The sequence below is a fragment of the Patiria miniata genome, unplaced genomic scaffold (genome assembly GCF_015706575.1).
Source record: "Patiria miniata isolate m_02_andy unplaced genomic scaffold, ASM1570657v1 HiC_scaffold_29, whole genome shotgun sequence".
Classification (NCBI taxonomy): Eukaryota; Metazoa; Echinodermata; class Asteroidea; order Valvatida; family Asterinidae; genus Patiria; species Patiria miniata.
In genome coordinates, this window is record NW_024037068.1 from 11,646,549 (window position 1) to 11,669,827 (window position 23,279).

The 23,279-nt window shown below is 40.5% G+C and overlaps 2 protein-coding genes across 2 annotated transcripts in view; both read right to left on the reverse strand.

The window, feature by feature from the left end:
* Positions 1 to 6,085: 6,085 nt before the first annotated feature.
* LOC119735721 (probable calcium-binding protein CML25) lies at positions 6,086 to 10,338 on the reverse strand. Its single transcript, XM_038209620.1, has 2 exons — positions 10,312 to 10,338; positions 6,086 to 7,816 (listed from the first exon to the last, which is right to left on the reverse strand). The coding sequence occupies exons 1-2, from the start codon at positions 10,318 to 10,320 to the stop codon at positions 7,337 to 7,339; spliced, it is 489 nt and encodes a 162-aa protein (XP_038065548.1). The 5' UTR covers positions 10,321 to 10,338; the 3' UTR covers positions 6,086 to 7,336.
* An 8,475-nt stretch (positions 10,339 to 18,813) lies between these two features.
* LOC119735171 overlaps positions 18,814 to 23,279 on the reverse strand; it is a 38,580-nt gene continuing 34,114 nt past the window's right edge. Inside the window, exons 6-12 of the mRNA XM_038208876.1 lie at positions 22,850 to 22,993; positions 22,303 to 22,503; positions 22,111 to 22,158; positions 21,533 to 21,746; positions 21,006 to 21,130; positions 20,335 to 20,590; positions 18,814 to 18,974 (exon numbers count right to left, since the gene is read on the reverse strand). Coding sequence (XP_038064804.1) covers positions 18,862 to 18,974; positions 20,335 to 20,590; positions 21,006 to 21,130; positions 21,533 to 21,746; positions 22,111 to 22,158; positions 22,303 to 22,503; positions 22,850 to 22,993 — 1,101 coding nt within the window. The 3' untranslated portion in view covers positions 18,814 to 18,861. The remainder of the gene's footprint in view (positions 18,975 to 20,334; positions 20,591 to 21,005; positions 21,131 to 21,532; positions 21,747 to 22,110; positions 22,159 to 22,302; positions 22,504 to 22,849; positions 22,994 to 23,279) is intronic.

The following is a 23,279-nucleotide window of genomic DNA, read 5'->3' on the forward strand; positions in this document are numbered from 1 at the left end:
CCGCCTGAAAATATCTTGTTCTGACCAAGTCCAGTGTTTGACCCGTAATGGACGGGTGATCCCTACAATGTAAAAAAAATGTTGACTAAAACACTGTTGGGCAATGTAATTATACCCAACAGTGGATTGAAATTACCTCATTGTGGGTTGATTGGGGTAAAAATTGTCGAACTATTGGAAAGAAATTGCCCAAGAGTTTTATAAACTGTTGATAAGTTGACCAGCACTGGTCCACTTATCAACCCATTTTGCCCAACGTTCCCTATGATTGAAAGTTGCAGTGACCTTTGACCCTTTTCTAAAAAAATTCTTAAAGATGATCATTGCCATGCTATTTCGAGTTTTACCTTGAAAAGAAAAGGCGTTTTCTTTTAATTGCTAGTTCCTAAGCTTGCAATATTTTACTTATGAATGAGATATCCAGCGAACAAAATTCACCTTGAGTTTACACTGTAAACACATTGGGCAAAATGAGTTGATATGTAGACCAACGTTGGTCAACATAATTATATCAACAGGTTAAACTCGTGGGCAAATTTTTTCCAATTGTTGGAAATTTTTTTACCCAAAGTGGGTAATTTCAAACCAATGTCGGGTAAAATTGTATTGCCCAACAGTGTTTTACCCATGATTTTTGACAGTGTAGCTATTAAATTGTTTTCATAACGTAGACTGCACGAATAAGTCGGCTCTCGCAGGGCCGGTTATTTGTGCACAAAATAGACAGCCCATTTTGAGAGGGTTGCAAACGCCCAAAATCGGAAGAAATGTCGCTTAAAATACATAGTAGTAGGCATCCGTCCGTCAATACTGACGATGGACCGCGCCCGGGGGATTGTCGTCTTTGTTGCAGCGGCGGCTGTGGCTGAGCAGTCCAATTCTTGCATGACAGTCTCTGCCGCAGTTAGCGCAGACGAAAGGAGAGGGGGCTGACTCAGGGGTGGGGGCTGCTACTCGCAATTTCCTCCTCTGCCTCTTCTCATGCAGCAAGGAGGTGCGCCTCTCCTCAGCGCGGTGCAAACTTTAGCACTTAAATTTTTATAAAAGCCAAATAAAAAAAAAACATGTTTAGCGTCCTGCCTTAAAAAAAAAGGAAGGAGGCTCTTTTTTTCCCCTTCCAAAATGGCCGCCCGACTGGGCTACTTTTCAAGATGGCCAGCTCTTTTTTTTTTAATGGCCGCCACCTGGAAACGGGAATGACATACCAGCTTTATATGGGCTACATGCAACAGACAAAGAGGCCAGAATGATGTCGCTTTTTAAAATTTATATGTTTTCGTGTTAAAAAAAAAGAAAGCAGACGGCCTCCAAAAAGGAAGCGGGCGGGGCGCTAAACATGTTTTTTTTTTATTTGGCCTAAAATCCGACTGGGCTCCCAGAGTATAAGCACAATTCTTCCGAAAGAAATGTTGTATATACATGTATTAATTCCTCCAAAAATCACTCACAAACAGTATTGTTCACATTATAAAAAACATGGTGGTACATAGTTTATTTGTCATGATTATAAACATAATTTCTTATAAAACCGTGTTCCGTGCAAAAATACAAATTCATCTACTCACAAAATAAAACTTTTTTTGGCACTTTGGTTAAAATTGGATACAAGTAAATCCTCAAGACAGCTGTTTCCGAGTGACTGCCAGATGTATCATTGCATTTACAAAAAGAAATGGACATTTTTTTAGGCCAAAAAAAAAAATATATATATGGTCTCTGGTCAGACCAAAGTTCCGGAATTGACGCGGCGACGCGGCTTTTTTTTTTTTTTTTTGGTTGCTTTTTCTTCTTCAAGCTTGGATTGTACAGACAAGGTGGGGTACTATTTTGCTTTTTTGGTGTCCTCATGTACATTGGTGTCCTCCATAATTTGTCTTGGTGCTCTCGATCATTTGCCGTGGTGCAATATGCCATTCCTTGGTGCTCTTTGGTAAAAAAAAATGAGGTGCGGCAAAAGAGGGCGCTGTTGGAGCTACCGCGGAACATTTTGGAAAAAAAAAGATTGACGCGCATGGTTAAAATCAACGCGCGCGCTGACCAGAGACCGACTTATTTTTTTTTTTGGGGGGGGGGGGGGGCCTTAAACACAGATAATTTCTGAAATGCGTAAAGCCGGTTCTTTTGTGTTTGCTCCAATGGCTTTTGAGTTCCAGTAGCAATTGGTGAAGACTTAAAAGCGGGAATGTACAGTGCTGTGCTTCACCGCAACAAAATGCGCTTGTCGAATTCCAAGTTACAGTCTTTTGAAACATTAACTGGCAACAGCTCATTTTGCCAGAACGTTTGATCAACAGCCCCCACCCCTAAAAAAGTATAAACAACACTGTTTAAAAACATCGAAGTACGACTTACAAAAATACACTATATCAGGCCGAGTAAAAAGAATCCATACCCCAAAAATATGTTTCATAATATATTGAGCAATTTCAGTATTTTTTTCATCTACAAGTATTTTTTTCATCTAAAATTAGCTTATGAAATAGGCTTTTCAGTCATTTTTATTTTTGGTGCTACATTTTTTTTTAAAATATGAAATATAATTTTTGGGGTTTTGGTTCCGCTTTTTTGTTTGACTCACCCTGTATAATAAACAAAGAGTATCATTACACGTATATTCAAAGGACCGAGTATGTTTTTCCCTCCATTTTCGGAGATTTCGGATACCTATGTTTTTCAAAATATTTAGAAGATAAGGAAAAAATCTTCAAAAAATTCCTGAGATCAAAATTGAGGACATAATCGCTTAATGTTAAGGCCACAGAATACGGATTTGAGGAATTAATAATAAAACCTTTCTAAAATTAATTGCTTGGTTAACTGTACCCATTTTCATGCAGGGAAAGTATGTAGTAATGCAAGTGATACTGAAAATAGATTGATATTTTGACTGTACTACATTGTATCACATTGGTGTGCTGGAATAACCATGGTCTATTTTACTATGCACATACAATGTAGTAAGTGACCCCGATGACTCAAAGGAAACATGCAATAGGGTTTTTATGACTCAAATACATTTAAAACAGCTTTCTTGCTATGTTACTATGACATTCCACCTCGTTTGTAGCAGTAAAAGGGAGAAATTTTAACATTTTAGCTTTTATGCTAATAAAAATTTCCATATTCATGAGCCAAATCGTGATGTCATTCAAGGCAGAACAGTAGTGTCTCCATAGCTTTGCGTATACATGTATATTAAACTTTTCTTCATTTTCTTGGGGTAAGTTCCACTTTTTACTTGTTCTATCATGTTGAACAGCTTGTTTGGAATATTATAGTAGTGGTAGTGGTCAATATTTCTTTAAAAACTTTTTCTGTGGGAATTTTGAAGGACTAATTGTTGTACTGTTCATATGCACTTTTGACAAGGAGTATCTTGTGTGACAAAAGCAAGATAGCGCCCTCCTACATCATGAAAGGATTTGCCAATAATTGAAAAACTACCATTTGCTTGTCACTTTCAATGCAAACAAGTCATTCAAGTAGGCCTATTAAGATCTTGTTGTATGTATTGTTGCAACACATTCTAATGTGCATGAAAACGGTTACGTTTTGATAGTCAGAAGTCCCATTGGTCCGACGAAACGCAATACTGTGTATACATGTATTTCCACTGGTTTGGGTTGACTGGCCCTAATCCTAATCCTATCCTATTGGGCTTCGGACCCATGGGAAGTCGGACCAATGGGACGTCGGACCAATGGGACGTTGGACTAACTGGACTTCGGACCAATGGGACTTCCGACCAATGGAACTTCGGACCAATGGGACGTTGGACTAACTGGACTTCGGACCAATGGGACTTCCGACCAATGGAACTTCGGACCAATGGGACTTCAGACCATTCGGACTTCGGACCAATGGAACTTCAGACCAAAGGGACTTCGGACCAATGCGAAGTTTTTACCAATGTAACGTATAGAGTAATGGGCCATTGGACCAATGGTACTTCGGACCAATGGGACGTCGGACCAATGGTACGTCAGACCAATGGTACTTCGGACTATAGAGACGTCCCCCATGAAAACATGATGAGCTGAATTTACACTGCATGTTTCCTTTAAGTTCTTGACACAAGTACTATGCTTTTGTATTTAAAAATACTGAAACGACTGACAAATGCTTCATCATATTCAATACTTGTGAAAGCCTCATTATCAGGATGAATAATTATATAATGTAGTATTCCATCGGGGTAGCACGTTGGTATCAGCACTTGCTTTTCAGTAAGGTTTGTTGCTAAACACCCCTCCTATTTGAAATTATCCTGACAAGACTCATTGAAATGTACTGTACTCCAATAATTTGCATGAAATCATAACTACATTTGTAAATCTTACAGTGCCACCATATGTTCTACGCTATAGGTAAATGTTTCACTATAGGTAAATGTTTCACTACAAAAATACTTAAAATACGAATAATGCTGCTTTAATCGGATTAAATACAGAATAACAGGCGGGACTCCTTAACAGTTTATCACAACCCATATTTGCAAAAAGAAGTACAACAATATACACCAGACTATCTATCTACAGGATTTTTTTCAATTCTAAAACTACGGTGCTCCTAAAAATAATCACATTCACTTGATCCATATAAAAATATCTCGAAAGTGGACAAACCTTTCTGAAAATTTGGACCTCATGATAATTTTAAAATTGCTTACTACACAAATAAAACTGTACAATGTATCTACTGACTTTGTACATCTGTCAATCGTTTCTGGTTAAAACATATCCACTACAAAAATAAATCTGCTTTGGTCCTGAAAAATAGTTAACAGCTCTCTGATATGTTGAATACAAAGTCAGCTGCTCCTGTCCTACTTGTATGAATGGAATATTTGAGACTTTAGCACGGTGGAGAATAAAACTAGGGGGAAGTAGCCATCTCTAAAGTATGAAGTCCGGGAAGGGACAGGGTGGAATTCATTTTTTTGAAATTTGCTAATTCGTTCGCACGAATTGCTAACTCGTTCGCACGAATTAACCCGTTCGCACGAATTGCTATTTCGTTCGCATGAATTGCTATTTCATTCGCACGAATTGCTATTTCGTTAGCACGATTTCCTAATTCGTGGGAACGAATTGCTAACTCGTGCATCCGGGAACGGGTTAGTAATTCGTGGGAACAAGTTGGTAATTCATGGGAACGAATTCGCAATTTGTGGGAACGAATTAGAAATTCATGCGAACGAAATAGCAATTCGTGCGAACGGAATAGCAATTCATGCGAACGAAATAGCAATTCGTGCGAACGGAATAGCAATTCGTACGAACGGAATAGCAATACGTGTGCGAACGAGTTAGCAATTCGTGCGCACAAATTAGCAATTTGTGCGAACGAATTAGTAATTCATGTCAAATTAGGTTTTGCCCTTAACCGACGTTTAAACACTGTATTATGTATACTCAGTGTGTTACCTCCCGAGTAAAAGTTGGAAAAAATCACTCGGGTGGGACTCGAACCCACGACCTCCTGCTTTCTAGTGCAGATGTCTTACCACTCGACCACCGAGCTAACGGGATCGGTTGGCTGGTTCGAATCTGATGTACATACATGTAGCAGCGGGTACCGCATAAACTATTATAAGATGGAATTTTGCGTCGGGGCGATATAAATCAAATTAGGTTCATTCATGGGAAACGAATTAGCAAATTACAAAACTAAATTCCACCCTGTTCCTTCCCGGGCTTCATTCTAAAGAAAGAGGGGTGCACTGAAGAACCAGAGATGTTAATGCAATGGTCACCAGTATGGAAGCCAAATCTGCCTTCCATAGATTATCATCCCATTTGGCAAACTCGCCATTCCATTCAGCAAATTTGTCACTCGCTTCTGCGAAATTGTTATTTCATTTTGCAATTTTATCATTCTTTTCTGCGAATTCCCCATTTCATTCAGCAAAATGAGTATTATCATTTGGCAAAATTATAATTTTATTCTGCGAAATCAGGTTTGTTTGGCGAGTTCACCATTTTATTCGGCGAATTGATCAGGATGTGTTCTCCGAATGAATTAATGAAATTGCCAAAAGGGAACGACCACTTAGCGGAACGAAATGATACAGTCGGCCAATGAAAAGCCAAATCTGCCTTCCATAGATTATCACCCCATTCGGCAGACTAATCATTCCATTCGGCAAACTCACCATTCTATTCAGCAAATTTGTCACTCCCTGTTATTTCATTTCGCAATTTTATCATTCCGTTCTGCGAATTCCCCATTTCATTTGGCAAAATCAGTATTTTCATTTGGCAAAATTATAATTTCATTCTGCGAAATCAGGTTTGTTTGGGGAGTTCACCATTTTATTTGGCGAATTGATCAGGATGTGTTCGCCGAATGAGATAATGAAATTGCAGAAAGGGAATGACAACTTCGCCGAATGAAATGATACAGTCGGCGAATGAAAAGCCAAATCTGCCTTCCATAGATTATCACCCCATTCGGCAGACTAATCATTCCATTCGGCAAACTCACCATTCTATTCAGCAAATTTGTCACTCCCTGTTATTTCATTTCACAATTTTATCATTCTGTTCTGCGAATTCCCCATTTCATTTGGCAAAATCAGTATTACATTTGGGAAAATCATAATTTTATTTCGCGAAATCATGCTCGTTCGGTAAGTTCACCACTCATTCAGCGAATTTATCAGGATGTGTTCGCCGAATGAGATAATGAAATTGCAGAAAGGGAATGACGACTTCGCCGAATGGAATGATAAAGTCGGCAAATTAAAAGGTGTATCTGCAGAATGCAATTATGAATTCACTGAATGCGGTAATACAAATGAAGAAAGGAATGATACAATTGCTGAATAGACTGGTGAATTTGCAGGATGAAATTTGAATTCGCAGAAAAGATTGAGGAGTTTCAAGAACTAAACAATGAAATTGTCCAATGGAATTAGTCTGACAAATGATTCGAACTACATGTACGGTAATGCAGATTTGGCGTTCCATAGACCAAAGCATACTACATGTACATGTAACTGAACTGTTGAGTTGACACATAGTTATATTGGCATGCAACTTGGAATTTACATTTAGAACAAAAAGAGGAAATTCCAAACAACACAAGACTGTGCACAGTGTTATTCAATTTGAATGGCATTCATGAGAAGTAAAAAACGAAAACATCAGCGGATCCGAGAAGTGGCATGCCTGCTAGCTATTGCACCCTGGGAACGAGGTTAGATCCAGGTGGATTAATGTGAGGGCGAGCAAATCCTCATTTTCTTTTGCCGGAGCTCTGCATAAATTGTTTGTTTTCACCCTTTGCCCACCACCACATAATAAGAATGATAAACTGCCACCGATCACCCAACTCATTGCCTAGGCAGCCAATTTAAATAATCCAGGAATTCAGAGAAGGACACCGTGCCGTCCCCGCCCTTGTCGATGGCCTTGAGGTGGGCATCCAGGTGCTCCCGCTTGGCCCCGAAGGACATCAGGACCTCGTCCATCTCGGCCTTCTCCAGCACCCCGCTGCCGTCCTTGTCGAACTTCTTGAACAACTCGATGGCCTTGCGGACGAGGAAGAAGCGGGACGAGTCGTCGATCATGGAGAAGCGCTCCCCGCTCTTGATCCACTCGTAGAACTCCTGGAAACTGATCCTCTGGTTGCCGTCCTTGTCACCCAGCATGATGAAGGCCTCGGCCTGGTTCTTGTTCATGCCTAAGTCGTTTTGCGCCATCGTCTTCAGCTCTTCGCTGTTAAGCGAGCCGCTGCCGTCTTTGTCATATTTTGAGAAGAGGCTCTTCAGCACTATTTCTGGCACATCGCTGTTGAAAAAACTCATCTTGGACTACTGTGACAAATAAAAAAACCATGAATTTTAGTTAATGATGCTAGTAAACAATTGGCAACTGTTATCAAATCTGCATCCATGTTCTTTTACTTCTACGCACCAAAAGAACTTCATGTAGCAGAACAAACTCAAGACGTGCTTGAAGTGGCCCTCACATGTTTACAATGCACATCTTTCCGAAAGAAGGAAAAAACTACCAACAAGGTGATTTGGTAAAACGTCGCTGATTCGTTGATGGAAAACTCCATTTAGAAGCCAACTTTTGGACTTGGTTAAGTAGAGGACAACACCACAATTTTGAATATAATTGCAGGATTAATTGGGGTAAAAGGGACGGTGATGAAAAGGTAAATGCTGAAAACAAACTTGGCAAAAGCGTCCAAGCTGGTTTGGTAGATGGTCTGTGATTGGTTGATGTACCAGTGCAGCTTGTTTCCCTACTCAGCTACTGGTTCCACATTAAAAATACATGTAGGCCTACTGTTCAGCAGGGTGACTGTAAGGTCATGGCCAAATTCTGCTAAATGCACTTCAAAATCTGTCAGATTTATCAAAAATCTGCCACATTCCCCCAAATTACTCGAAATACTATAACCACTTAAAATCACATGCAGATATTGCAATTTTGCCTTAATTAAGGTTCAAATTACATTATAAACAGTCTAAATTCACATTAAAATGTTATGAAATTGCGTAAATGTCAGGGAAAATGCGGTTGCGTCACGTCGAAGTCCGGTTCCCAGTGAGCCTCAGCACCTAGACTAGCCAACCTGTCCCATTATGCAAGGGTTTGTTTGAAAAGATGAAAGCTTCTTCACACAAATGTACCTTTTTTTATATTTGCTATGTTTTTTCTGTCAATTAACCAATTGTGCATAATTCTGCCAGAAATCTGCCAAAAAAAAATCGATTCTGTCAAATTTTCTGTCAAACTCATTTTTTAACCAAAAACGTGTCAAAGTCAAACTCATTTTTTAACCAAAAATGTGTCAAAGTTGGCTGAAAATCGGCTAAAACGGCCACCCTGCTGTTCAGAATCTTTTGGTATGGGAACCAGACTAGCCTCCACACTGAGCGGTGCAGTAGGTGTGTCGATGAATGTCAGACAACTCGACCGTTGAGACGAATCGACTCAAGACAGCTCGACCGTTGAGACAACTCGACAGTTGAGACAACTCGACCGTTCAGACAACTCGACAGTTGAGACAACCCGACCGTCGAGACAACTTGACCGTTGAGACAAGTCGACTCGGGACAACTCGACCGTTTAGACACAATCATTATCCAAAACCTACCCAATCTCGTATGTCCGCCCATCCCATGTGCCAATGAATGGGACAGCGCCATCATTTTCCTAAACTAAAATAAGCCAACCCCGTCCAGCTACACCAGCCCCATCAACCCGGCCCAATCCGACCGAGCCAAGCGGCAGGCTTTCCCCCAACCCGTACCCCACCACGAGCGGCTCGACCAGGCAACAAAATCCCCACAGCAAAAAAAAACCCCCAAAAACTTGGCGTCTCCCCATCCCGTACCCAACCGCCAAATGCTTGCTCTCTCAGCTTAGAAAAACCCCAGCATAAATAGGAGCCCCGGCCAAACCCACTTTTATCCTGTTAAGCAACCCAACCCTAGCTTGAGTAACTCCAGCTGACATGCTCCATATTCATTTACATGTGAATGAATATGGAGCATGTCAGCTGGAGTTACTTAAGCTACCCCAACCCAATAATCAAATCCGAACACGACGAAAAATCCCACCTAGGGCCTACTAATATGAATATTCCCCGAAAAATTACGAGTAGACTTGTCTCAACAGGCGGCTTGTCTCAACGGCGACAAGTCTTTCCATTTAACGCCCATACATGACATACGGTCGAGTTGTCCCAACGGTTGAGATGTCTCAACAGTCGAGCTGTCCAGAGTCGAGTTGTCTCAATGGTCGAGTTGTCTGCCCCACGTGTCGATTCGCATAATAGGCTATGCTTGCTTCAGGTTAACAAGAAAGCCGAGTTTTCTTTCAATTTATTGTTCTCAATTTGGAAAGATTCCCATATCTGACCATCACTAATTTTTCCCTTCAGTGACCTATCAGTTATATCAGCCATCAGGAAGTGATATGTCCAAAAACATGTGTAAAAAGTCAAACTGAGTGGGGAAAATATCGAAGTATTTAGGCCTCTATCTACTGAGAAAACACTTCGATTTTTTCAAAATGTTCAGACCAGTTTCAGTGTTAGCTTGAGTAACTCCAGCTGACATGTTCATATTCATTCACATGTACTGATGTAGCGCTGGAGGCATACATGTAAGTAACCTGTTCGTTAGAACAGGTTACGTGGAGTATTTAGGAGAAGAACCAACCAAGAACCAAGAATGTGGTAGCAAGAGTCACTCTGTCTGAGTAGTGAGAGTGAGACCCTAAAAAAATGGCCTCTCAAAAATTGTTCATTTTCACCCCTTATATCCCACCCCAGAGTTCATTCATATACCTCATACATTCAGCAGTCATTTACGAAGCCTAATGATCGACTTGAAACAGACCACAAAATCTTGACGATTTCGGTGGCTTGTCCGTAAAAAAACGCCAGTTCCAACGGCTGTCGTCCATTTTATTTTGCTAATTATGTAAATATATGCATCACGTGATGACATCGAAAAAATCGCGCGTGCGATGTATGTGGGTACCACACCGCTTTCAGGCGCCGCAAGTGAGTTCAATGTTCGTCTGGTGCGTTGTCGTCGAGAGCATTCTCGTTGTCTTGCTTTTCGCGACAACGCACCAGACGAAAATTGAACTCACTTGCGGCGCCTCCAGCGGTGTGGTACCCACATACATCACGCGCGCAGATTTTTTTTCGATGTCATCACGTGATGCATCCCTTACATAATTAGCAAAATAAAATGGACGACAGCCGTTGGAACTGGCGTTTGTTTACGGACAAGCCACCGAAATCGTCAGGTTTTTCACATTTTTTGTGTGTGGTCTGTTTCAAGTCGATCATTAGGCTTCATAAATGACTGCTGTATGTATGAGGTATATGAATGAAATCTGGGGTGGGATATTAGAGGTGAAAATGAACAATTTTTGAGAGGCCATTTTTTAGGGTCTCTTGCCACATTCTAACGAACAGGTTATGCCTCCAGCGCTACATGTGAATGAATATGGAGCATGTCACTCAGCTGGAGTTAATAGAAAAAATACTCAAGCTATTTCAGTGTGCACAGGCTGGATGACAAGTGATGGACAGAAATGGGAATAACAAAAAAAACGGAGGTGTCCTCAACTACACGAACTCCCAAATAAGCTGATTATCAACTTACCGTAAGTTTAGTTCGCTGACAGTGACAGAACTGAAAATCGTGAAAGATGTATTGAAACTCAAAGAAAAGGTAAAGAAAAACAACCAGGAAGAAAAGAACAGTGGAGTTAACCGCTTGAATAGCGCCCTCAATCACTTAAAATAATTGAAGCCTGTTTGGAAACTTGGGTTGCGTTTCAGTAACTCGTTTTACAACTGCTGCACACTGTTCATTAACTGCATGGATTGACCTGAAATTTAATACAAATCAAACAGTTATTAGAGAGGCCTGATATATTTCCTATAGAGCAAAGACTTCTTCAGTGGCTTAAGACACAGGGACAAGAAACAAACATGCATAAAAGGGACATGCAGGCAGGCAGGGTTGGAAGGAGAAACACAAAGGAGGGATGGGGGGATTCAGGGAACAAATTAAGGAGTACATGTACATGTTGTGGGGATGGGAAACAAAAGGGGGTTGGGGGAGGGAAAGATGCTGGGGGGGGGGGGGGACAAAGGAGAGTGGTGATGAATGTAACAGGGTAAAGAAGAAGAAAGCTAGGGGGCAAGGACGGTGTCAGTGTAACTAGAGGAAGGGGTTGCGGGAAGGATGAGTGAAAACCACAGAGTAAGATGGATTTGAAACAAATTCTACTTGGAGAGAAAGAAACATCAATCGTTGCCTTGTTGGATGTCGAGACTAAGGGCGGTTCCATAACAATTTGTTGGCGGGGGGGGGGGGTGGAGGGGCAAAAAATGTGTCCCCCAAAAAGTGGATCCAAAAAAATGCGTGGCCCTTATGCGGGCCCTGATTTTATTTCTAGGTGCTCTGTGGTCCCATCAGCACCAGTAATGAAAATATTTACTGAAAAATATCTTTCCAAAAAATCAGCCAGGGAGGACGAAGGGGGGGGGGGGGGGAGGGGGGATTTTCAAGGCACATTCAATGGCTTTGGTGCTTGCTTTCCTTTCAAGTTGTTTCTTATGTAAGCACCATTTATGAAAATAGTTACTGAAAAAAATATCTTTCCCAAAAATCGGCCAGGGAGGACAAGGTGCGCACCCTGCCCCTTCCGGATACGACTCTATGTTGATGACTGTATACCCTGTAAAGTACGTCACATTGGAAATTGTATGGTTCGGGAGGTTGAAGTGGTAGCCAACAGTGTTGTCCATTCTCTAGGTGTTGACAGTTGATGGATGATCACAGAACAAGGGCGGACCCAGAACACATTTTTGGGGAGCCACAAATTGTTTGTCCAACAAAAAGTGGGTCCAAAAAGTTACAGCCCAGGGTTCGGGGCCCGCTTAGGGACCCGACATTAATTGAATTCTAGACGCTAGGGTGCGATCTGAGGTAGTTTCTGACCACTGTTGTCCATTTTGTTTTTTCGGAAAAGATGGTATAGTGTATACACGTGAATGCAGTGCCGGCATTTATAGCGAAGTCACTTTAACAAAATGAGTTGGGTTCCTTTTTATTTGGGGGGGGGGGGGAATCCGCCCTTGCCATAAAAACGCTTTTTTAAGCGTGTTCTTAGTCTACCCAACATACTGTGCTCCACAAAACTTGCTAGAGATGAGATATATGCGACATTCAGATTGGTTATAAGTGCTATTTTGTCATATGAACTTGGTACGTGTGGTGTGAGTGTCCCCTTTTTCTGCGTTTTGCTAAACTCGGAGGACAACAGCCCAACGTACAATACAAGTGTTTGGATTGTCCGGGGGTTGCCTGTTGCTGGCATGACGTCACAAGGTACATGGCCTATAGGCAACCACTGCTATCGTATGGTTTAAGAATAGAACAAAAAATAAGGAATTTCGGTATCTGTAACAATTTGTATGTCAATAAAACTGAATTATACACTGCAAAAACTGCAGTGTTAAATTTACACTGTTGGTATCTATATAGGACCATCTGGTGTTAAATGTTACTGGTGTTGTCCTATATAGATACCGAATGGTGTTAAATTAACCACTACAGTTTTTGCAGTGTAAAAGAATGAAAGTAACACCTTTTTGTCGATTATTTAAAACAAAGCACAGCGAATAATGCCTACGTTGAGTATAACAGGTAATAACTTCTGCTGTATATGACAAATTTATTCACAATATTCCATCGTTATGGGAGTGCCAACCAGCCAATGTACTATCCAGATTGTTAACATGGAGATCAGTGGGACTATACGCATGCGGTGTATGTTAATTAGCAATGAGCCCCACCATGCAACGAGCCCTTGGGTCATGGGTACAAAATCCCTGGGGATTGGGAGGAGATTTCCCCACCATAAAGAGGATTGAGTCGAACCCCCTCCTCAAGTTTTTGTGGTGTGAATATATTAGGCCCAAAAAATAGTCGGTCTCTGGTCAGACCAAAGTTCCAGAATTGATGAGGCGACGCGATTTTTTCCCTTTTTTTTAAACTTGAATTGTACAGACAAGGTGGGTACTATTTTGCTTTTTTTGTGTCCTCTTATACATTGGTGTTCTCCATAATTTGCCTTGGTGCCCTCAATTATTTTCATTGATGCAATTTTCCTATTCCTTGGTGCTCCTTGGTAAAAAAAAAAATGAGGAGGTGCGGCAATAGAGGACGCTGTTGTAGCTTCCGCGTTAACAAACAAGGTTGACGCGCATGATTAAAATTGACGCGCCCGCTGACCAGAGACCGACTATGTTTTTTGGCTTATGCTGAATTTGAGGCTATTGATTTTTGCCCATTGTGCATGCACACGATGGGGGGGGGGGGGGGGGGGGGGGGGGGGGGGGGGGGCGGGGGGGGGAGCGGGGGGGGGAGGGCTGGATGTTACAGTAGGGGCTCCCAATTTTTATTATAAACGTGGTGACTAGCTAACACGACCCAAAACATCCAGTGGGGGCGATTGGGAGGTGACGATTTTTTTTTTTTTTAACAAGCAATGAGTTATCAATAGGCAAATATGTTGTCATAGCAACCAATCAAATTCGTCTGGAAACGCCAGCAAACCACCCTCCCCCACACACACGTCAGTAGCAAGTGTGTATTTGTCTGCAATCGGGGACTCCCTACTTTCCCTCTTTTATTTGTACTTTTTAGGAAGACCTCCCATATTTGTACACGAATCCAAACTGGGGACCTCTCGGGGATTGGGGACCTTATTGTCCTCTATTAATGCCCCTATTACACGCACTACCCCTCCCCCACACAAACTTGAAACATGGATACGCTGCAGTGAACGCCCCTGTCATGACAATAAACGTTCGGTTTGACAGAGGTATGAAGAATATACGTGGTATGCCAAAATTAGTTTAATGTTTATGCCAATACATGTAGTTTGCAAACAATACCAAGAAAGTACAGCACAACATTTACTAGAAGGTAGCTATTTTTAATAAAATATATGCATTTTTTTAAAATTAGAACTGCCATAATAAGTGAAACCGTCAGATAGACTGGTCAGAACGGAAGCCGAAATATTGAGAATATGGACAAAAAATCTTCGTAGAAAACGTCGGATACAAAGGTTAAACAGTATGTCGAGTTATCTAATGGTAAACATCTAAAATTATATAGCGCTAAAATCCGTGAAAATGACGCTCTAAGCGCTTCACACTGAATTCGCTCGTACCCCCCCCCCCGACGCTGGGATCGGCTGATTAATTCACGCTTTAATTGGATAGATTATACGTGACCCGTGACCTGTGACCTGCAAGTCATCACTGCCTCGATCCGACGCTGCAAGGAATTAAACGGCCGTTAAGACTGAGTCATCACTCTTTTATTCCCATTCATTAATGTTTTTTTCGTTGAAAAGCGTAAAAATGTAGGGAAATCTGTAAAATCTGTTTTGTACATTTTCGATTCCTGTCACTTGCTCAGACTCCGTTTCGAATTCACGAAGGGTCAATGATTTCATAATGTGACGCTCAAATTTGTCCACATGGTCCGCAATAAAAAAGAAATCACATCCAGTATTGAATGTGTACATTTCTATGAGAAAGTTTTCGGATAGCATTTGCGCGCATTGGCTAACTGCGGTCTTAAACAGCTGCAGCCAGATGTCTATAAACATAGTTCATGATACATTACCCAGAATACCACCCCACTTCCTTCACAAGATTCCGTGAAGCTCATCAGCGTTTCCCAGCGCCCTGTTTGCAGGGCAGGGTTACGAGCAAACACTGAGTAACCATTGGCAATGAACTAAACAAACTTTGAAAAATTGTTATAATAAAAAATACATTCCTATTACATTAAAAAAGGAAGCGAATTAAGCATCATTTGATACTTAAACAGCATGATAGCATTATAATAAGAGCTAAAAGTATTGCAGAATCATAATAACCGAAAAAAATCAACTAGAAATCAACTGCTAAAACTAAATTAATGACCCAAAAGATTAAAAATATAAATTTTAAGGCAAAAACACTAACCCAGATAGATTGACGCAAACAATCGAACAATAACGAATATAAACAACTAACAAACAAGAGACAAAACAGACAGCCAGACCAACAAACTAACCATACTCGTGTTATGTATGCCAAAACACGGGGACCAAGATATCAACCAACAGCCAAACAAATAAGCAAACATCATCAACAACAACAACAAACAACAACAACAACAACAACAACAACAACAGCAAAAATCCAACAACAACGTCAACAACGACAACAACGACAACAACTACATCAACGACAACACCAACAACAAAGAAAAACAAACAAACAGATAAACAAACAACAGTTAATCAACTTAACAACCCCGCATACAAAAACAAATGCACAATGGACAAAGTAACAAACAAACGACGGAAACCGCCCAACCAACAGACAAATTAAAATAGCAACAGGCAAAAAACCACCCTAATAACCTATCAGACAAATAACAATTAACACAAAAACAATACATAAAGTACACACTCATACCACATGATACCGAACAGAAATAAAATTTAACAGAAGGGACGCTGATGGCTATAAAGAACCCAAAATAATAGTAGCAGTCAATATTATTCTGGTCGTTAAAACTTCATTATTACGGTAAGTATGTATTTATTTTTGGTAAAATCCCGTAAAAACGTGCGATGATAAAGGTTTACCTGTTATCGAAGAAAACAGGTATTTGTAGAGAAGTTGTGACATTTTTAAAATTACTTTCTTTCAAATTTTGAAATGCTCTTTATTATTAACATTCATAATTTCACACTATTTCCAAGCATTGTGCATCACTTAAACATGATGAAAAGTTGATGTTTGAATACTGATGATTCTTTCCGTAACAACCTCAAAAAACCGGGTAATTATAACGGTGTTACGCCCCCAACCACCACCACCTCTACTACCCCCAAAAGAAACCATTCAAGCCGTCCAATTTACACCATATGCACAGTCACATGCAGGTTGTATTAGGCGAGGCAGCTAAAATCGTCTTATTTTTACAATGAAGTGACATTTAATTTAATTTCTGCAGGTTTCGATAACAACGGTACCCTAAGTTTGTATTCGAAATACATGGATCATCCAAACATTGAAAAGGCATGCAGACAAAATCCACGTGTTTTTAATGAACAGAAGGCACTCAATGCATTTTAAATCATTCTTACTGTCGCAGTTAAGCATCAACCTGTGTCAAAAATTTAATGTTCTTTAACTATACATATTTAACTTGACAAATAATTCAAGACACACCTTGAAATAAATTGTTGTATGTGTAGCTAAAAATAATACGATGTCGTCTTTTTGAAATAACTTGTAACTATTTATTTATTTATTTTATTTCTTTCTGGTATTGAAACCAAGGGTCCCTCAAAAGTGCCTTAAGCACTTTAGCCCGGAAGCCTGAAGAAACCTGTAGAGAAGACAATGAGAAAAAAATTACAGTTTTAGAGGTGGGAGGAAAAGCCCAGAGGAATATTTTGAGGAAAACCCACGGAATCAGGTAGGGACTGAAAACCCAATCCACATATTGGCCCGGCGGGATTCGAACCCGGGTCACAGCGGTGGAAGGCGAGGAAAGTACCGCTTTGATTAGCTGATGATTAGCTGATGATGCGGACAAATACCTGTATAGGTGTAATTCAGCGATTAGTTTTCTGCTTTGATGTGCAATTCTTCCTTATTATTTGACTTCAAAATCAAAATTTTCCCCATCTTCTAACATGTACTCATTAATTATTAATACCAAAAGCCCCAACAATATCTAAAACTAGATAGAACATCGTGTACAAGAAATTTTGACGGCACAACAACCCATAAAACCACTTAGTAGCAGGTGTTTTAAAGACTGCATTCAGATGCAAACTATCTTATGACAATATTAGATACTGAACGCCATGTTCTTTTGCATAACATTCTTAAAATACCAGCAGTAGGCATTCAAGGGAAAATACAACATTTGCAAAAAAAAAAAAAATAAAAAACCGAAATGATCAAAGGATCACGAAAAGTCTAGCTTACTGGATGATTGGGGAATGACAGTCCAAAGCATCCTGTAAATTCGTGGCTCCTGGTTTGCTGACATTTTCAGGAAAACTTGTATTTAAAAAAAATGGCTTATTTTTCTTCTTTTTCTATATTAAGTTATTCCGCAGTTTCTTTGCAAGTGATTACACAATTGTGATGAGGTACAAGCTAAGCCTGCTAGACTAATTCTGCGATTTTAAAATTCTCCCAATTGCTCGGATTCATCTTAAGCGGAGTCAGTGAACCGATTACAAGATCTTTATTTTTTGGTTTTCCAGCATCTCCAAACCCAAAATGTGAAGCAAGTCAGTTTAAAAATATTTGCTATAACATAGTAATCCACCAATCCATTTACTTCTGAAAAGTGCAGCAAAAGCAAATGTTGTACATTCCCTTTAATATACTGTACATGTATGAAACAGGTTGCAATGGTTGCGATTACAGCAACTCACTAACAAAAAAAGAAGATATTTTCTGTTTACTTGAAAAATTTGTCATAATTAACAGCCTCGTGGGAGTTTGTTTTCAAATTCCATTCAAACACACTTTAAAGAGTGAATCAATAAGAAAAGACCGAATTTAAAAAGTAATAAAACACAAAGTTGTAACGAGTCATTGATTTTTGTGACTCGAGTCGAGTTGGGTCACTTTAAAGAAGTGACTCGAGTCGAGTCGAGTCATTAGGTACAAAGGTCGAGTCGAGTCGAGTCGAATCAAATATTTAGCTCAAGTCAATTCGAGTCACGAATATTTGAACACTATATACCAAAATGTATAAAAGGAAGGCCATAAGTTTAGCTAGTGTTCGAATCCGAGAGCTTTATAAGAAATCGCCTAAAGCCAATGATGAAACAGCGAATTAGAAAATGTGTTTAAAAATTTGCTTCCTGGATAGTATTTTGGGCGTTCTAAAACCATAAGACGGGAGTCTGTGACACGTTGTATAATTATACATGACTGTTCTTTTCAAAGCAAAGTGAGCATAAATTTTGTACCGTAAGTCATTGCAAATACTTTTCGCAAAATGCTTTTATTTTTGGGACTCGAGTCTTATTAGCCTTGGCTCGAGCCGAGTCTTTTGATGAGGGACTTGAGTCGAGTCGAGTCATTTGCTCGCAGTGACTTGAGTCGAATCGAGTCATTTACCCTTAGGGACTCGAGTCGAGTCGAGCCACCAAAAATTGTGACTCGAGTCCGTCTCGAGTCGAGTCATTGACTCGAGTCATTACAACTCTGAAAAAAACCCACATTTTTAGCATCACCAAGTTATTTCATTGTGCCTACTACCTCCTACTGTAAATTAATGCTGAGTCTTGATATGCTGCGTCCTGATATACTGCATCCTGATATGCTGCGTCCTGATATACTACTAACACGTCTTCTCCTTATTCCTGACGTCATCTCTGTCAATGAAATCAATAATACAAACTGAAGTCAATTTAGATTAAGTGTCATTGAGTGAATATTACTTGCTCTCTAAAATGCACTTTTGTTGAATAATCAGGCAAAGAAAAAAAGCCAATAGATCTGAAGCGCAATGCATTTTATAGAGGGCGCACTTTAATTATTTACTGGTAGTGTATATAAGCGGCCGCGCGCTCAGCCTCGCTCTCTTTCTGTTGTGGCTGTAAACCGAGCGCGGTCTCGTTATGAGGGAGCCTCAAACTTTGCTTGAGTGTAATTGATAAATGATTCCTGCATCATAATCCAGATAATTAGGTAATCTCTGAGGTTATAAGGGAAGTGATTTAGTATAAGATCACGTAGGCGAGGCACCTAGGTAGGCCGAAATGGGAATGAGGAATAAATCCCCAAGGCTAAGGGAAGGCGCAAACCAGTGTCCAGTGTCCCATTCCTTCCTCGAGATATCCCTCGTCCGTCAGCCCAGTGAGTGGAGTGAGTGCGTGATAGGGTGTTGTTTTTGGTAGTCTGCTGCGGGACTGGCGGTAAATCTCCGCCGAAACGGGTCTGCGTACCCGACCGTAGAGGCTAGGACGTTCGCCGCTACTCGCCTGGGCAGTCGTCCGAGGCAGTACCGATACAGTATTATGTGTTATGGCCGATAGTATTATATGTCATGGTCTAGCGGTTGAGATAACCGGGCTCATGCTCTGGTGATTCAGAGGCAACAGTGGCGTGGGTTCGAGCCCGCCGGGTGGAAATTTGTGCCCTTTAGCAAGGCACTTTACCATTATTGCTTCGTCCCGGATGGGACGTATAGCCGTAGGTCCCGTGTGTTGTGTAATGCAATGCACGTAAAAGAACCCAGTAACACTTTTCACTAAGAGAAGGGGTTTGCTTCGGTGTTTTTGGTCTCCTGTTTAAACTCCCAAGTGGAGTATTTAGGAGAAGAACCAACCAAGAATCAAGTACTGAAATGTTTGCAGAGTGTTGTGACAGAGTTTTAAAAAAAAGACAGAGAGGGAAACAAGAGCTGCTTAGGATGAAGTGCCGAAAGAACTAAAAATGTTGAAACTGAGGAAAAGCTAACTAGCAGATTAGACGACACAGAAGCCCCGGTTGCATTGTTGAAGATGATGAACAATCCTGCTTGTCTCTGGATGACACAAATAATAAACATGAATAAAATATCAGGCTGAGCCCTTCACGATTAGAAGCTGGCTTCGTCTGAAGACGACATCAAGACTGGGACTTGAGAAGTTGACCATAATGCTGGAAAGCAATGGTATGGTTGCAATCTATGAGAACCATTAATATAAGGTCAAAGCAAGAACCAGCAAGCATAATAACTGGGAGTCTCACCTCGGAACTGCTGTGCCAGATCAAATCGTTTGGCCTTCCCCAAGGCGTCGGCTAAGATGCTTTCATCCAACCTCCCCCCTCGCTGCCTCCACTCCACAAGCATTGTAAAGATCTGATTAACCACGCAATTTCGCTTGTCTTCTTTAATCCTGAACAGGTTCTCACTAGTGCAGCCTAACTCTGTAGCCAGTGTCTCCCATTCCGGTCCCAATTTCTCGGCAAGCCGACGGAGGCGCTTCTGGTCATCTACTTCAGTCTGACACAAATGATTTATGTTTTAATTAGGTTTTGCATAAATGCGTCAAAAGCAAACCAAGTCACGAACGAACGAATTATTTCTCGATTCTGAATATTTTTTCAAGATTTAAGAGGCCCGACTACAAACAAAAAGGAAATTCATTCACAGCTTTGCACGCCTGGATGAACCACTAAAGTGAATTGCACTGTGATGTACAAAATGTCATTGCAATTGTGATGCTATAGTATTTGGTCAGAAGTATCATTGCTCCCTAAAATCACAAAATGTAAATTTCAGTTTGTTAACAACTTCTTTCTGCCAAAAGAATACTTTCTTCAAAGAGAATGGCTTTTACCAGTTGTTGTGATTGGAAACTTTGAGGATACGATCACATCTACCTTTTCATTTTTACTTGAGCCATAAAAAAACTTACACTAATTTGACACGGTATCGATCCGCTGACGTCACTGTTTGAACCAGGTGCAGATCGCAAAGGTATTTCAGAGACGCGTTGGACACTTCCGCTTGCTTCGGTTATTACTCCGGTTTTTTCCATGCCTGAAACAGTTAACAGAGGGATATTTACAGGAGAGCATCAATTTGGCTGAATCCCTACAGATGCTGAAGGAGGAGTTGAGGTTCTCTTGAATGACGGTAGACTGAATGAATGGATACAAACTATTGACACAATATTTCTCAAGGCTCATATTAATGCTTGCTTTTGGAAGACTTCCAGTGGCAGAAATTTGAGAGGACTTTTTTTGCCTTCCTCCCTTGTTTTGGCAAATCGTGTTAATGAACTCAACATTTGCCAGTCGTACCTGATGGTTGACCCTCTTCCCACGCACGGCGGACTTCATTCCTTACAATATCCACTATTTCACTCGCAAACTTCTCAATCAGATGCTGAACAGCTGGCTTGTCTGAAGTATTATCCGCTCGACAGCCTGCAAAGTAGACTTTGATCGTCTCCTTTGATGGACTTTCTTGACGAGCGATGTCGTTTGACCGAAGACCTTCCCCAAGTAGGTCCCGGGCAAGTTCCGTCCAGTTGTGGCTGTTTCTCGGTATCTAAGTGTTGGCAAAGTTTCTGAACCAATGCCTCTGAGAAGCCTCCGTAGTCGCCGTCCATTAGTCCGTGCACCCTCCTTGTAATTGCCGTTCTCACCTTTTCCTTGAGAAGGACGGACAAAAACATTCTTAAGGTTCGAATAACAGTCAAGATTTTTTTATACAAGATAATTTCGTTAGTTAATGTTGTATACCTCACAACAGCATTATATGGTTTGTCGGGGCTTGTTTCTCTATACAAAAGTTAATTTTCTGTTACAATTACCTTGCAAATCGAGCAAAGTTCTACAGACGTAACTAACAGAAAAGGAATATCAAAAAGGGCGATTACTTTTAAGCCCCTATACGTCTTGTACCAAATGTAAAATATGAGATATTTTGTTCGCAAATATTAATATTTCCCAGGATACGTTGACCAGCTCAGCCGGACTTAATTATGATTTTAAACAAACATTTATATTTCTTACTTCTGTGCAGGTTTTACTAGCTTCCTTGTGAGACGTTGCAATTTTCCCCTGCAAAATAATTTTCGAAAAAAAGGGGGAAACCTCTTTTAAAGTTTGATTTTTCACACCAAAACGTATCCAAACTGCTGTGATATTATCGAATGTGATATAATAGATTAAGACTGTAGTCGTTGTGTAATTTTTGTCACTCACTTGCTTTGGTCGGATCGACAATCGAATTCTATCTTCAGTCGAAGTTGTGTCGGATTCCGAGATACACTGGTATATGACTCCGTCAGCCCCAGGAAGCAGCTGCATTAGGTCACTCTCTGCACGAGGCAGTTGTCTTCTCATGTCAAAGGTCACAGAGTTCTTTGGGAACCGCCAAACTCTGGACTTGCTTATCTCTTGTTTCTAACAATGGGAAGAAAAAGACAATGAAGTCTCAATCTCTATCTTGGTTTCTTACAGCGTGGTTTCACATTAATGATCATGGAGTGCATACTATTATCGTTCACGGATGTGAAAGCGTTCCTGATGCTATGATGTTGAAAAGTATCGAAAAAGCTGTATGTTTGGATGTCAAAAGTGTTTCTATACTCGAATGATTCACAAGCTTTAAAACAAAATGGTTGGGCCTCATTACTCTTGCCCCAATGCCTGTATGACAGCTTTGATTTCTTGCGTGCAAACATCTGCTTGAAAGAGGAATGGCAAAACATCACTCCCTTCATCCGATTCATCTTTAAGAGAGCAATACCTGTGATGTATTCTCCTCCAATTCCCAGCCTGTCTTGAGGTTCTCAAGCGCAACGATCACACCTCCGTGACTGTGATGGACTAACATGTCTCTGTAAACATCCAACGGCTTGGATTCAAGTTCCTTCTCCATATCCAAAACTTTCTGAAAAGGGATAGTAGCAAACGACACGCAGCAGTTGTAAACGCAGAGAGTCATTTGGGAGTGACAGGATCAACGTAATCTACCAAATACGGTTTCTACCTACTTTGATATGACTTGTTTATGGCTGCATCTGATCGAGAATTTTGTTCTTTAAAAACGACACAAAAATGCCCTAAAAGTTCTTTTTCCGAAAGACATTTATTTAAGTGAAATTTCAGAGAATAACAGTCAAACACAGAAAATATAAATTGAAAAAGTAGTAATTTATAACAATAGCGAGTATTTC